The sequence below is a fragment of the Desarmillaria tabescens genome (genome assembly GCF_030435595.1).
Source record: "Desarmillaria tabescens strain CCBAS 213 chromosome Unknown EV420scaffold_36, whole genome shotgun sequence".
NCBI classification, from domain to species: Eukaryota; Fungi; Basidiomycota; class Agaricomycetes; order Agaricales; family Physalacriaceae; genus Desarmillaria; species Desarmillaria tabescens.
The window spans coordinates 348,620-362,971 of record NW_026848335.1 but is presented as its reverse complement, the minus strand read 5'-3'; the positions used below and the strand labels follow the sequence as shown (position 1 = coordinate 362,971).

The 14,352-nt window shown below is 47.9% G+C and overlaps 5 protein-coding genes across 5 annotated transcripts; 2 read left to right on the top strand and 3 right to left on the bottom strand.

Moving 5' to 3' along the window:
• Positions 1–85: 85 nt before the first annotated feature.
• EV420DRAFT_1274774 (lanthionine synthetase C-like protein) lies at positions 86–1,413 on the top strand (the record flags this gene model as incomplete). The annotated part of the gene is made up of 3 exons (XM_060467861.1): positions 86–596; positions 661–835; positions 888–1,413. The coding sequence occupies 3 exons, from the start codon at positions 86–88 to the stop codon at positions 1,411–1,413; spliced, it is 1,212 nt and encodes a 403-aa protein (XP_060327282.1).
• Positions 1,414–1,525: 112 nt separating this feature from the next.
• EV420DRAFT_753478 (general substrate transporter) lies at positions 1,526–3,968 on the bottom strand. The gene is made up of 12 exons (XM_060483351.1): positions 3,878–3,968; positions 3,746–3,824; positions 3,661–3,687; positions 3,526–3,603; positions 3,443–3,472; positions 3,225–3,389; positions 2,854–3,161; positions 2,570–2,794; positions 2,451–2,517; positions 2,229–2,400; positions 2,052–2,173; positions 1,526–2,000 (listed from the first exon to the last, which is right to left on the bottom strand). Exons 2-12 carry the CDS (start codon positions 3,755–3,757, stop codon positions 1,638–1,640), a joined length of 1,569 nt encoding a protein of 522 aa, XP_060327281.1. The 5' UTR covers positions 3,758–3,824; positions 3,878–3,968; the 3' UTR covers positions 1,526–1,637.
• An 862-nt stretch (positions 3,969–4,830) lies between these two features.
• On the top strand, positions 4,831–6,290 carry EV420DRAFT_1750477 (uncharacterized protein; the record flags this gene model as incomplete). Its single annotated transcript, XM_060480328.1, has 7 exons — positions 4,831–5,151; positions 5,293–5,389; positions 5,429–5,485; positions 5,549–5,607; positions 5,734–5,769; positions 6,053–6,080; positions 6,156–6,290. Exons 1-7 carry the CDS (start codon positions 4,901–4,903, stop codon positions 6,288–6,290), a joined length of 663 nt encoding a protein of 220 aa, XP_060327280.1. The 5' UTR covers positions 4,831–4,900.
• Positions 6,291–6,693: 403 nt separating this feature from the next.
• Positions 6,694–9,662, bottom strand: EV420DRAFT_753387 (uncharacterized protein). Its single transcript, XM_060483349.1, has 5 exons — positions 9,423–9,662; positions 8,660–9,358; positions 8,018–8,612; positions 6,794–7,946; positions 6,694–6,743 (listed from the first exon to the last, which is right to left on the bottom strand). The coding sequence occupies exons 1-4, from the start codon at positions 9,514–9,516 to the stop codon at positions 6,962–6,964; spliced, it is 2,373 nt and encodes a 790-aa protein (XP_060327279.1). The 5' UTR covers positions 9,517–9,662; the 3' UTR covers positions 6,694–6,743; positions 6,794–6,961.
• A 131-nt stretch (positions 9,663–9,793) lies between these two features.
• Positions 9,794–14,287, bottom strand: EV420DRAFT_1563372 (uncharacterized protein). Its single transcript, XM_060473935.1, has 17 exons — positions 13,811–14,287; positions 13,741–13,762; positions 13,606–13,693; positions 13,284–13,551; positions 12,088–13,230; positions 11,729–12,032; positions 11,625–11,675; positions 11,554–11,575; positions 11,397–11,504; positions 11,201–11,345; positions 11,071–11,145; positions 10,977–11,017; positions 10,706–10,922; positions 10,598–10,656; positions 10,414–10,544; positions 10,183–10,360; positions 9,794–10,125 (listed from the first exon to the last, which is right to left on the bottom strand). The coding sequence occupies exons 1-17, from the start codon at positions 14,102–14,104 to the stop codon at positions 9,942–9,944; spliced, it is 3,330 nt and encodes a 1,109-aa protein (XP_060327278.1). The 5' UTR covers positions 14,105–14,287; the 3' UTR covers positions 9,794–9,941.
• Between the last annotated feature and the right edge of the window lie 65 nt (positions 14,288–14,352).

The following is a 14,352-nucleotide window of genomic DNA, read 5'->3' as shown; positions in this document are numbered from 1 at the left end:
GTATATGTCGGTTTACCTGGTAATGCTTCCAGTTTCATCTCACTCATCGGCTAACAGATCCGGGTCATCACCAGGGATTTACATGATGTTTTCCTGTCTATCTTCGTTGAGTCTCGGGGATGCTCCTGATAGGGCTCGTTTGCAAGCCAATTCCGACAGAACCTTTCTTTCACTATCCAAGTCCAGTATTACCGCTATCACTTCACCGTCGAAGGCTTCATTTCTCGAGACACCTTTCGGTGTGGCTTGTCTGATTCTTACTTCGAAGTCCCAAGACAAGGTTGCCACGGCATCGTTCCGTACGATCATACAGAGTGCCATCCAGTCTGTCGTAAAAGAATCTTCTCATGATACCTGGGACGATGATGGATGCGAAGCTCTTTACGGGAGGGCTGGTCTCTTGTATGGTCTTCTACGCCTGCGAAAGAACGAGTTGGTCTCTGCTAGAGACATTGAGCTCGTTGTTTCTTCTATCATGACTAGAGGCAGATTTGGAGCGTCCGTTTATAGAGACAGCATACCAAGCCAGCAGCAGTCTCCGGCGCTTATGTGGTCCTGGCATGGAAAGCGATACTTAGGTGCTGCTCACGGCGTCGGTAAGTCTGTGTATATGTATACATGCATGTTCAATCTTAAGAATCTTGGCATCTCAAATTCTAGCTGGAATCCTGCAGACGGTTCTAGCTTGCCCTCTTGACTTGTTGAACCCGTACATTCCAGACATCCTGGATACCGTAGAATGGTTGATGGACTGTCAAGATGAGGAGGGCAATTGGCCTACGAAAGCACCTAGGCATGGGAAAGTGTCGGGGGATGAAAAAAACGAACTGGTCCAGTGAGTATCTAATTTTTGTGTACATCTCTTCTCACTAAAAGTCATACCGTAGGTGGTGCCATGGCGCAATCGGAATCGTGATGCTATTATCTACGGTATTGAAATTGTCATCACAAAACCTCCAAGAATTTCGCCTCCCTGTCCATCTTCTCAACAAAGCCACGGTATCTATTCGCAAAGGCGCCTCCCTTGTCTATCGTCATGGATTCCTTCGAAAGGGCGTCGGCCTCTGCCATGGAGTCGGTGGTTCCATTTACGCCTTGCTTTCGACTTCGGATGCATTGGCTTTGGTACCGGGAGACAGTGACCACAAACATAATTCCCTATATTATTTTCAGCGAGCTGTTCATCTTGCGTATCTTTCTACATCGTATGAAAAACTTACCGAGGATGGGGAGATGGGAGTACCCGATCGACCAGGCAGCCTGTACGAGGGGCTGGCTGGGATGTGCTGTGCATGGGGAGAAATCGCTCGGCGAACAGCGGCGATTGATGTTGAAGGAAAGGCGGGTTCGGAGCATAGTAATCCTCAACCTTTGTCCATTGCCAGCGGATTTCCTGGCTATGACGATTTATAGGCCTATAATTAAATGCAGTCTCTTCGATAGTTAGCAGGCGCTTGGAAGGAACCTACATGTTTGACGAACAATAAATTATTGAAGTGGGACGTAAATCTCAGATGGCAGGCCGCAGAAAATCAGATCAAGTCGTCAAAGTACATATATTCGTAAGATCCACAAAATAACTCATAAAATGACATTTAGGCAGAGGCTTTGTCGTCCACGGAATGTTTTTCCGTTGGCTACAATAACACTTGAGTAATCCTTTTACCAAATGATGGAACGGACTTGCCTCGATTTCTTTCGTCCTTTCCACTACCTCTGCCAGTGTTGTTTTCCCGACATCTTTCTTGATCTTCCAGGCAGTAAATATGTGTCCTTGTTTGAAGATCTCCTCGACCTCTTCCAGCGAGCGACCAACAGTCTCCGGGTACATAAAGAAGATATGTATGAACGGCGGCGAAGTTGAACGTTCCGAAGATGAAGTATGTCTTCCACGCGATGTTGCTCAGACCCGGAGGGACAGCCCAGGCAAGAGCGAAGTTGAATGCCCAGTTAGTCGCTGTGGCGAGAGAAACGGCCTTGGCGCGCACTTTGAGCGGGAACTATACGAAGGGATGAGATGAGGGGATGAACGGCTTCGGGGGCTGACGCACCAGTTCGGCAGGGTAAGTCCATGAAACAGGACCCATTGTGATAGCAAAGCTGCACACGAAGAAGTAGGAGCATACAATTACTCCATTGGTGACCGAGCTATGGCCTTCAATGACCCAGACACCTACAAACACGACGTTAGCTCACAACAAATAGAACAGACGAGGAATGCTACTCACGGTCAGTATCCACTGTACCCCAGTGACCATAACGTCCCTGCAGACCACCGACAAGGAAGAGGAAGAAGCCCATGAACAACGTTCCGAGGAGAAGCATTGGGCGGCGACCCCACTTGTCAATGTAAATGATGGCCGGGACAGTGAGGGCCACATTGAGAACGTATTGGACAGCCTAAATCATTGGTCAGAGCCACGCGTAGATTGAGGAGAGACTTAACATACCGCTGAGATGAGATTTCCGCGACGACCAGTTATACCAGCACCTTGGAAGACATAGACGATATAGTACCTGTTGGAATTCTTGTTAGAGATGTATTACACGGCTGTATCAAGTAACATACATCATGACGTTCATGCCAGTAAGTTGAGACCACATCTGAAGAGCCATACCAAGGCCGACGCGACGGGGCATACCAGGCTTAAGAAGATCGAGGTACGACTTGGCACCCTCGGTTCTCTCAAAAAGGACTTGATGCTTAATTTCTTCATATTCTAGCATAACGAGCTCGCTGTTGGGATCACCTCCTCCATGCAAATCAGCGAGAACTTGCAAAGCTTCCTTTTCTCTAGATGGATGAATTCAGTCGGGCGCCAGAAGTGAGTGTTATCAATAGGGATGACGAACCTGCCATGATCGAATAACCACCGAGGACTTTCGGGGAAAACAATCATACCCACGCTTAAGACTATGGCCGGAATCATCTGAAGACCCCATGGAATACGAAACGACGCGACGCCATTGATATAGGAGCAGCCGAACTGAATGAAGTATTGGATAAGGATACCCCAAGTGATGGACCATTGCTGAAGGGAGACAAGACGCCCACGAATGCGGGGTTCCGTAATCTCCGACTGATAGATGGGGACCACAGCACTGGCAATACCCACAGAGATACCAGAAATAATACGCCCCACTACAAGCATTCCTCGGTTCTGTCATATGGGATTCAATCATTTACGTTACCAAATGAATTGGAGAATGCTCAAATGACTTACGACAGCTGCACACTGTAAAATAGACCCAATTACCCAGACCAAACCAGAGAGAATGACGGTTCTCTTGCGTCCAAGACGGTCCGCAAGTTGTGTAACTAGCAGTGCACCCAAGAAAGAACCGGCTGGCATCGAAGCGACGATTGCACCTTGAGCACCGGATCCAGGCTAGGATAAAATTAATGAATGTTTCATAAGACGAGTATTAAAACCATGCGTACATGAGAGAATGTATTCTTGTACGAATCATTCTGTCCAGCGTTTCAACTTTACGAGAGGTCAGTTAACAATAGACTGGACTTACACTCAGGACCCCAGACATGGACGAGATGTCCAAGCCGAAAAGTCCACCGCCTATGCATGCGAAAGAGCCCACAATATACTAACCAGTCTCGTAAGTTAGTCTGACGACCAAAATCAACAAACTGGCTCGGCGTACAGGATTCGAAGCAATACGAGCGTTATACTAGCGCATTTAAGATGTCAGAGAATCATTGGACTACTAGTAGAAGAATAACACTTACTCCCTTCCCCATGGCAAAGTTTCAGAGCCCCAACTTGTGGTGAAGAAAAGAAGGCTGGGCAAAGGTCGTGATTGCGAGCCTGGACTTATAAGTGTACGTTCCGTGTGAACACAAAAGATCATGGGGACACACCTCATCAAGGTTAGAGTCACGGCATACTTTAGCCCTGAGGTATCCGCGTGTAAATGGAGTTTTTTTAGCAGTTAATCCATCCTAATCAAGGGCTTAAAACAGATCAACTTTTGAAAACAAAGCGCGGTGATCGGCGGCCCGACCGCACTGGCCCAGAGTAGTATATGAATGATGGCAACATGCATCGAATTCTTATTCGTTCCACAACGGTAGCGGCCAGAAGTACTTATCAGTTCCTCACCAGGCATACCCAGCTCTACTACCTAGCTCTCCCGCCGTCTCTTTTCTACCCTTCAGTCCTGATAGTTCAGTTGAAGGTGCCACGCGGACATTGATGATTGAAGTTAACTCGGCCGGCATCCGGGGAGCGTTTCATAGAAGAAGCTGATGCCTTCGATGGGAATGCACATCTAGATCCATCCTTATCCTCCAGCCTTTCCTGTCTAGTACGTGCCTCGGTCAATTATCGCCATTATCTATTCGTTCTCGACACACTGACAAGTAATGTGGCACGAAACGGAACTTTCTGGAGACTCCTCCCCCCCTACATCGATTATGCCTGCTTCGTCCACCTCGGACATTTCGATAGGCGACTTCTCTAATCAAAAGCTGTGTCCCTTCTTTGTTCCTGGTGGTCCTACGGGCGCCAGGGTCTCTATGGTCCGCCCCATGGGCATTCAAAAGAGCATATGCATCCTCCCCACGGGACCATCCTGCTGCCAGGATCATAATTCAGATTATGATCCTGGGCATGAACTCATGATGGAGGTAATGGTTACCGGTACTTAAGGCTATGCGCAGTCCGCTGATACGTGCTAAGTTTGTCTCAACATTACCATTGTGTTCTCGAAGTCGAAGTTCATGACATCGGCGAAGCACACAAGCAATTGTATAGCCTGAGATTAGACCGTATCTGCTGCAATATATATTGCCATCTTCTAACATTGAAGAATGTTCGGTTTTGCATTATTACGATATGGCTTCGGGGATGTGTGAGATTCCAACTTCAAGAGTAGGATACCTATGTCCTCTGTTGCACCGCTGCTCAAGCTTCACTATCATGCTTCAGCAATGGCAAATCGCTCTGTCATCGTTGCTGGAGGCGGAGCTGGTGGAGTTATCGTTGTAGATGAAGAGAGGAGTAACTTACGTGGCATCCGAAGAAAACATGATCTGCGCATGAGAAAATATTGCGGAGCAACAATATATTTCACAGCAGATACGGTCTATTCTTCAGGCCATCCTGAGACTTCCGGCATCCTAAATTTTAACATGTCAATAGAAGCTATTTGAGGTCATCATTCGAGCTCAAGTTCCGATCCATTCAGAAAACATGTGGCGTCTCACGGGGTGATAGTTGGTGATAGTAGGTGATAGTGATATCCAGTGACATGCCATTTATGCTTTTTGACAAGTTACGGAAACGTTGGAATGGCATGCCATGAAGAAATTACAAACGCGTGGAGTCCAAGTCAGCTGGTAGCTACGTTGCTTTCATACATTATCGCCACTGTATGTCGTGTTACTTTTGCCTTGTCGCATCACCAACAGCTGATTGGCGCAAAATATGGCCCGATTCAATGCAGCCAATTCAAAATCAGCTTAGACGTAAGTCGATGCAGGACTGCGATATGTAGAGTGAATCTCAGATAGTACATTATTCAATACAAGGCTTACAAGCTGACGGTGGTGCATGCATGCATCATCGAACCTGTATTTTCTATCACCAGGTAAGATTAGTTGCATAGACACTTCTCCAAATTTTCCACGTCTTCCCTCCTTCTGGTTCATCACTGGGATCACAGGATACCCCATGCTGAGTAGTGAACACGTCGTCACCAGAATGAATATTGCAGATCGTATGAGGATAAATGGAATCCACAACAACTGAGGTATGTTAGCCCGTATGCTTCATTTCGATTGTAATTTCCTGGTTCTCTTCATGTCTTCCTCGGAAATGAAAAAGCCGAGTCCTAAGATGCAATCGTCAAGGAGGGATTCTGGAATGGATATCCTGGCGAGATAGTCCTTGGCACAGGCCACTTGAACAACCATGAACTGGAGAAGAAAATCAATCAAATGCAAACATCCCCTCACATTGTTTCGTTCTTTTGGAGATGCTCTGACCGAGTACTTATTTAATTCTGGAATACCGGTGATGCATCCGTCGATCAGCTGGATTTGGCCATTACGAAGATCGACAGTAAGCGTACCTAGTCTGGTGGACACAAATATCTTTTCAGATAATAATAGTCTGCATGGCGTACTTGGTTCTCAGTGGCTACGTGGTCCAGGGCTGGCTAAAGAGTGGACAACAACACTCCCGCACATCCGCTGGATCTTGGGATCGGGCGGTGACAAGGCGCAACGCGGCAGAAACGACGAGATAGGCGAATGTATCCAACGACTTTGATAGCACAAAAAGAGCATCGATACAGTCTATAGCGTGGTGGAAGTGTGGGGGAGACTTAATGTGGAATCGGCACAGGAATTCAGGACATTGAAATATAGCAGATGACATTGAGGGATGCCATTCAACGTCATTTCTTGCGGAACGTATCAGACCCACAAGACCTAAAGGCCTAATGATCGAGGTCATTCTTCCCTACAAGCGGTCGTTAGTCCTTCCCTCGGTGAGGTTTGAAGGGCATAGAGCGATCAGCAATTTTCTGTTCTGTAGTGTTCAGGGGCTGACCAAGCTTTGTCCAACTCGAAGGTCGGAAAGTGTGAAGGGCTGAGGTACTGAAGCTCGGAAAGATCCGAAGATACGAGTTTTTGAATGACTATATAGTACTGAGTGTAGACAGCTTGAAATGACCTATGGAAGCAAAGGCGAATATTGATCGAGATTAACTGACGCCAATGTCTGGGTGGAAATCGTCAGGTACTTATGGCAGCAAGATTCAAGGGACATACCTTGCAATACACATTGCGATCGGATGTCGGAAAAAGTATAACGACACGAGGACCGAGATATATAAATTTCTAAGGAAGGAAAGCTGATGCTGCGTGAAAGCGGCAGACACGTCAACTATAGACACTAAGTTGTAACATAGCTGGCTTGTTTCTCTTCCTTAATGATACTCACTCGCCATCGCCACCGGCACTATACGTGTAAACCTCAACCAACTCACCTCCAAACTGTTCCATTCCCACGATCCTAAACATCTGACCGCTCCCCCATTCGCTGCCCTCGCCAAACTCCCTTTTCCACGCCTTACTCATGCCACCTTCCCAGGCATACAGCTCCACTTTCCAACCCTTCTTCAGCGCAGTTCGCACCGTACCCAAAAACCCATCTTCGTTGAATTGGCCCGCATTGCCATCTCCAGTAGCCAAAATAATCGTGCTTCCAGGCGGAGGCGGACCATCGATCGACGCCAGCGCTTGATGAAGCTTAAGCTGCAGCAGCTCATCAACACCCTGCTCTCTATAGCGAATCCGCGCGGGAGGTGTATTTCCCTGTGAATTCGGCATGACCAGAGATAACTGGCCAGGTGGCGAAATAGATACGCCAGTTGTAATGCTCCTCAACAAAACCTGCGATAACGTGCCTGCACTACCCGATCCACTCCCCCCACCGCCTTGCTCGCTTTCAGTTGATGTACTCCCTGAAATCCTCCTCAAATGACCCTTCTTCCTGCCTCCCGTCGGAGCTGTATTCACACTCCCAGACCTCAACCTCGACGGCCTTGGCGATGCACCCTGACCAACAATGATCCCAATGTTGGCCGCAGAAGCCGGTGTTCGGCCGACAACAACGCCAGAACCACCGCTCTGGCTTCGTATGTGCCCGGACTTTGCCCGTGAATCAGTGTTTCTGTCCGCTCCATCACCCATGTCAGGTACCCGAGCGAGCGTTCTAACCTCATAACCTAGCTGATTAGCACTCTCTAAGCGCTGATACAGAGGGGAGGATGCAACAAGCACACGACGAGATACCGGACGCCCACGTTCAAGAATAAGAGATAGGGCCGAATGCGAGAGATGTCGACGGAGTTTAGTTATTGAAGGCGCAAGTCGAGCTTGGGGATGTCGGTTTGGGTAACGTTTCAAAAACTTAACAATCCTATGAGAATGTTGGAACTATCGATACGTAAGTGAAGTATACGGTAATGGGATGCCGCTAAAACAACTCACTGATCTACAAATACATGAATTAATCGTTCATTGGTTTGTTGGGGTGGAGGTCCCCGCGTATCAACAAATCCTCCAAGAAGATCTTCGACGCCATCATGATCTATTGGTCCGGGAGAAATGATCTCCGGTGGTTCCATTGTCTTTAAGCTCACTTGCTTCAAGTACTCCCGATCCTCAGGAAACAACTGGCACAACTTCTTCATCAAACTCTTCATCTGTCTCACACGAGGTACATCTTGCTCGTCGAGGAAGAGTCTATGCATTCCTGACCTCTTATCATCCGGTCTCTCAGCAGGAATCCTTAACTGAGGCGTCGATTTGGTGCTCCGCAGACGGCTCTGCCGCTGTCGTCCCCGACGAGCAGGCGTTCCGGGAGTAGATTTGTAAACGTTGTCATTAGGATTGCTTGTGGTGCTGTAGTATCGATCATAAGAGGAAGACGACTCATCCGCGTCCTGATCTGGATCATGATCCGCAGTCGTAGTCATTGATTCATTGGGTGTCGCGCTGGTAACAGTGGTGGAAAGAGTGGAAGGCCCTGTGGATTGGGCTCGAGGCGTTTTCGTTCTCCTACGACGACGTTTTCGACGAGGTTCTGCAACACATTTTAGCTTGGCAACAGTAGAAATAATAAGCACATACCTGCTGCTGCCGACAGAGACACTAATCTCCCATTGTATTGGCCTATGGTCCCTGCATCACGCTGGGCAGTCAGCTTCTCCCGCTCATCAGCCAAGAAGTTAAGCGTCTCTTGGAAACCCAAGGTAGGCATCACTTCCTCCTCATCTGCGTCCTTGGTCATGTCGACGCTGCCGTCATCGTTTGTGATTACAAGATCCAGGTCGGAGCCGTCCTCGATGTATACGGTCCTAGATTGTGGATCGCCTTCAGTGTCCGATGAATAATAGCCCTGCTCGTCAGAAACGTCTGAATATGGCTTCACTTCGGAGTCGGTGGGTACAAGCAAGCTCGCATGTGGTGAAGGGGTATGCGCAGAGCGGGGTACTGTATACGAAGCAGTAGATTGTGCGTCGAGATAGTCTGAGTAGTACTCGTCGAAATCTTGGTCGGTCTCTGTCGCGGTTTCATCGAGTTTGAGATAGGATGCTATAGGCTTGTGAGACCATACAGTAGAGCCTTCTGGCCTGAGGTCGCTGTCGTACTCAAGTTCTGAATGAGAGTAGTCGGAAGGAGTGATAGAAGATTGTGTTTGCGAGGTGGTCGTCGAAGTGGTCGTCGTGGATGTTTGACGTACAGCGGTCACCGGATTTATTCTCCTCGGAGGTTGCAGGTAGTTCCACTCACGAAGTACTGTCGTAAAAGCACCGAGATTAGGCTGTTCTGTGGAGAAGAGAAGAGGTAATAGGTGACTTAATGTAAGTAATCGAGTCAAGTTACTGCTCACCGTCTGAAGTAGGCTCCGAAGGCACGGAATCATTAGAGAAAAGACTGATTGGAGTTGGAGAGTTGACACTAGTGTCTGAGCTAGACTGGAACATTATAAGAGTGGTACAAGAAGGTAATAATACAAGAAAATGAGGAAGATATAGTGAAAGTAAGAGGAAAACAGTGGAATGACCACGAGATATCCACGAGGCGATTGTCTTTGGATGCAAATAGGTATAAATCACCGGGCCGATGCTCCGAAAACTTCGATCCCTGCCCTTGGCACTGTGTTTCGACAACGAAGCCATGAGAATCTGCGAAGACATAAAGGGTACCTTAATACCGCTTTCACTAGTCCAGTGTTCCTATGATGGCCTTACAAACAATTTTTGTCGAATTCCCATCATACGATTAGATTTAAGTCAGGTCATCCCAATTACATAATGACAATCGATCAATACGGGCAGGCGCAACACGATTGACGCTCTTGATGAGCAGTATGTATAAATTAATAAAATATGTTAAAAGGATTACAATTTCACACCGGCAATCTCAATTGCAGCGTGTTAGTCCTTGATCCCATCTCGACACCCGATCTCGTAGGTGCCGCGCTTACACCATGAACATGATATTGCTCTCCCACAATTTCTTTCACGGCTACCATCAATCTGTCCAGCCTCGACACAATGCTAAACGCCGTCGACACCCCCACCGAAAACATCCTAAACGCCACAACTCAGTTCCAATCAATTCAGTTCGGATCAACACACCACACTCACAAGTACTGCTCGTTTTCCAGTGTCTCCATGGTGAGCGACCTCGGCAAACCAAAGTCCTCCTCAGCTTCTTTGTGTATTACACTGAAACCATGGAACTTCAACATGAACCGATCCAGTAACGGACAAGGCGTAATCTGAGGCAAGGGCTCTCCAGTACGAAGCGACGTAGCTATCATGCCTACGGCATTGAATGAGTAAGATGGTGGAAGAATTAAAATCGAAGGAGCGTACTGATAACGGCTAGCATGTCTCCTTGAAAATTAGGGTCCAAAAACCGTGTCCGAGCCAAGAACGCTCGCGCCCAGGCAGGGTCCATATGTGAAATGACCGACGTGAGATGCGATAGGTAATAAGCAGCTTGTCTACAGCCCCGAGAGTCAAAAGAAGGTCAACACGCGAGACCCATACTACTTACAACTGTAGCTCCAGAATCTTGTGGTATCTTTGCGCCGGCCACCTGCCTCGTAATGAAAACTGAGCAATAGCGATGAGAGTAGCCTCGAACTTTAAGGCATAGACGTACTTCATAAATAACATTTGTCCTTAGAACAGCTGATCTGTTTAACTTGCTTCGGATAGCAATCAGGCTCGTTATAACCTGCTGGCTCTCTGCATCTCTCCGTGTACTAGCGTAGGAAACTATGGAGCAATAGATAGCTCCGAGTTCCGAAGAAGTAGTCGCCAGTGTCGTCCGCTGGTACCGGCGGATGGTTGTTGATGGGGGAAGGAAGGAAAACAAGCTAGGAACATACATATTAGTAGATTCTCGCTCCACACGAGGAAAGGAGACTGACAAAGCGGCAGTAACACCTGCTGTAACAAGCACAAACCGGCGCTAAATTCTGTTATGAAATAAAGTACATCAAGCAAACCAGAAATCAAACAAACCCATGCAACATCAATACCATACCCGGGATTGGCAGGGAGTATAATAACTGTATCTTGGTATGAATATCCGACAACCTATCTCTGAAGTCAAGACAAGGCGGACAGGCAACGAGGCTACAATACTACGTACCAACATCGTGGTAACGCAGAAGATGATAATCGTCATCGGCGGGACGGGCCAATACAACCTTGCGTAGAAAAAGAATGGGAAACAAACTCCTAACACCGCGGCTAGCCCATAGGCATTACCATGGCCGTTACCGGTCGATATGTACCTGATAAATCGTCATCGATATACGTGATCAAACAACTTGCGAATGGCTTACCAGATAACGGCACCGGCTAGACCACCAAAGAAAGTACTGAAGATACGCGCAACCAGACCAAAAGTAGTATCTCCTCTGAAGCGTGCCAGTGTTAGCTGTCCCATGATACTGTCCAAATATTCAATGCGAGATAAACGTGCCAGGAAAGATCACATACACCCCCCAGACGAATCGGTTAGCTTCGTAAATTCGTCAGCTAATCCGTATATTAGGACGGAAGAGCCTTACTATAAGCAAATTGTGCGGAAGAACTTATGAATATCGGTAAACATAAGATAACTACAAGATCCTATCAGCATATGTCCCCGTAAGATCAATCCCAAATCACTCACTCGTAAAAATCCCGGCCTTGATAGCGTAAAGTACATTACCACCTCCTAGACCCGTTACAAACCCATATATCTTATTCATTACCCATTCAAACGCATTATGAGGCGGGAGTCTATCGGGATCTCGCTTTCGAGCTATACCTAGGTCATCCAAGACAGCCGGCTCCAATCCTTGCACGGTTTCGGGATCTTCTTCGTCGTCATGGACGTCGGACAAGTTCCAGTTGCTCCAGCTAAAGTATTTCTGAACGGGTGTCCAGATACGATTTTCGGGGCGTGCCTTTTCGAGGCGAATAATTTCGTCGAGCTACAACGGTACAACAAAAAATAAGCCAGAAATGGGCAGAGAGGTATTCACTCACCGTTTCTATCACCTGTGTTGAGAACCGCATTAGATGATACTGATATACGTAACAGTGGAACAGGTATCGATGCGAAGGGACCTCTTGCTCCCCGCTGCCTTCAAAGGCAGGACGGAACGGCTCCAAAACGGCATGCCTTTTTTTCGATCGGTACAGTTCCAGACACGCACTCAACGAATCCCTCAGTTGTTGAAGCTCCTCGAGTTTTCCCTCTCTCTTTCGTTTCTTCTCGCTTCTGCTAACCCAAAATGTCAGTCGACCTCCTCGCACAGTTCCTAGCCAATCAGACACCGCTGTCACGGCTTTTCGACACTCATCGAGGAGCCCATCAGCACTATTCAAAAGCAGCTCAGTCGTTCGTTGGGTGTAGGCTTCAACTTCAGGATCATGAAAGAATGTCGCTTCCAGATCCATGTACCTGTGAGACTCGAAGACCCCTACAGCCTGCTCATTCTTGTGCACCTTAGGTAATGTAAGATGCAGAAGCGAATCGCGCAGCAAGTTATGGAAGCCGTGGTGATGGTGGGAACGGGAACGAGAGTGCGTTCTGCTCGGTCCGCGGCTTCGTCGACTGGTGAATACAGACCCTGTGGGTGTTCCGGGTTCTGTAATCGGCTCCGCACCATCCTCCGTATCTGTATCACCACCATCGCGTTCAAGAGACGACTGTCTGGATGCGCGCACGGGAGTTGTAGTGCCAGGAGTACCAGGCCGTGATGGGGCTGGCGTCACAGGAAACCTTTCTCGCATTGGTTCGATTATAGAGAAGTAGATGGTAAGTCCGTTAGCTCGGACAGCCATCCGTCTCGCGATGGCTTGCAAGGCCTTGAAATCGGTGGGAGCAAACCGAGCATAGATAAGATCACTAGGGAGAAGACGACCAGAGATGGCGAGGGGAATGAGACCACCTTCAGCTTGCTTGACAGCTGCTTTGATAGACTCGGCCGCAGACGCGAACTCTGGGGAATTGGCAGGGATATCCTTGAGCGAACGGTGAAGTTCCAGGGACTTTATCAATGGGCCAAGGACTGCTTGCAGGCGGGATGTGAACTGCGCGGATACTGTCTGTGGAAACACGACGATGGATGTGAGCAGTGCAATACAAGAGTGGAAGCCTAATGGAATAAGGACGGCTTGGCCAATCTGCATAAGATTGATAAGCACAGTCGGCCCGCGAGGTACATAGACGGGCTTACTCGGTAATATGGGTACGGGAACAAAACGTTGGTAGTCAAGGTGATATCAAGGCATATGCAGGAGAGGATGCATGCAAAGAGATACGGGCCTGGACCTTGACGCACACGGATATAGAGGAAGAACACGCTGCCCAAGAAGATAAAAACACCAATGATGACAGTGGGGGCAGCTTCAATATATTGCCCTGTAACTGCGCTTGCAAAAGTAGCATTTGGAACGTTGTTTGTGCGAGCCAAACTTGCTAGCTTGATACCAAGACATGACCACCTGAAAGCATCACGGTCAGAGGAAGAAAATTGTAGATATACGGCAAAAGCTTACGCCCAGGATACTGATACTAAACTGATGATGAGAATCTCCCTCTCGAGGACAGCCATGAATGGGTCACTTGGAGGCGACATGAAAGCAGCTAAATACATGATAAGTGGACGTCTGACGCTAGAAGGAATAACTTGCAGATGAGGATGAGAAAGTTGGCCTGAAAGATGTTTAGAGACATGCTGGAGAGGGAATGTGGATAACTTACTTGTCCCATGAACCTTTCCACTGCCGGAATAACGAACAGAACGGCTGATAGCCATGCGGCGATTGCACATCGAATTACGGGCTTGATTTTGGGCCAGCTCCAATTGGCCGGAATCCATTGCAGGCTGGAAGGTAGCTTGAACTCGAACCGCTTCTTTTCCTGTTTCCCCTTCACTGTCGCTTCTTTCAAACTTGCCCCGGAAGGTGAAGAATCGCTCCCCCCAAGTTGTTCTGGCTCGGTTTTGATCCTTAGGTCTCTACCTCTCGGACGGCGCGATTCCGTAGGTGAATCCATGATATGATTATCACGAGACTCGGAACGATGTATTTTTGCACACAGTCACTGATATCAGAGGTGGGAGTGATGTCCAAGGGATTTCTTTACTGAAAAAATGGATCAAGGATACTTGGACATGGCAAACCGAAGATCGCCGTCGAGGGGAAAGAAGTGAACCGGAATGCCCTATTCCGATGATGATTCATTGTGGAGAAATGAAATTTGAAATATTATGTTCCAAAAAAAGCCGGAAGAGTTGGCGTTAT

Excerpts from the sequence above, each read along its gene's own strand:
- EV420DRAFT_753387 (XM_060483349.1), bottom strand. The coding sequence starts at position 9,516 with ATGTTCCAGTCTAGCTCAGACACTAGTGTCAACTCTCCAACTCCAATC. Across the intron at positions 9,359-9,422 it reads TTCGGAGCCTACTTCAGACG|AACAGCCTAATCTCGGTGCT; the intron begins GTGAGCAGTAAC and ends TCTTCTCCACAG. Across the intron at positions 8,613-8,659 it reads GTCTCTGTCGGCAGCAGCAG|AACCTCGTCGAAAACGTCGT; the intron begins GTATGTGCTTAT and ends AATGTGTTGCAG.
- EV420DRAFT_753478 (XM_060483351.1), bottom strand. Across the intron at positions 3,390-3,442 it reads ACAAGAATACATTCTCTCAT|CCTGGATCCGGTGCTCAAGG; the intron begins GTACGCATGGTT and ends ATTTTATCCTAG. Across the intron at positions 2,001-2,051 it reads GGACTTACCCTGCCGAACTG|TTCCCGCTCAAAGTGCGCGC; the intron begins GTGCGTCAGCCC and ends CCCTTCGTATAG.
- EV420DRAFT_1563372 (XM_060473935.1), bottom strand. The coding sequence starts at position 14,104 with ATGGATTCACCTACGGAATCGCGCCGTCCGAGAGGTAGAGACCTAAGG. Across the intron at positions 11,018-11,070 it reads ATGGTATTGATGTTGCATGG|CGCCGGTTTGTGCTTGTTAC; the intron begins GTTTGTTTGATT and ends AACAGAATTTAG. Across the intron at positions 10,923-10,976 it reads GCAGGTGTTACTGCCGCTTT|CTTGTTTTCCTTCCTTCCCC; the intron begins GTCAGTCTCCTT and ends GTATGTTCCTAG.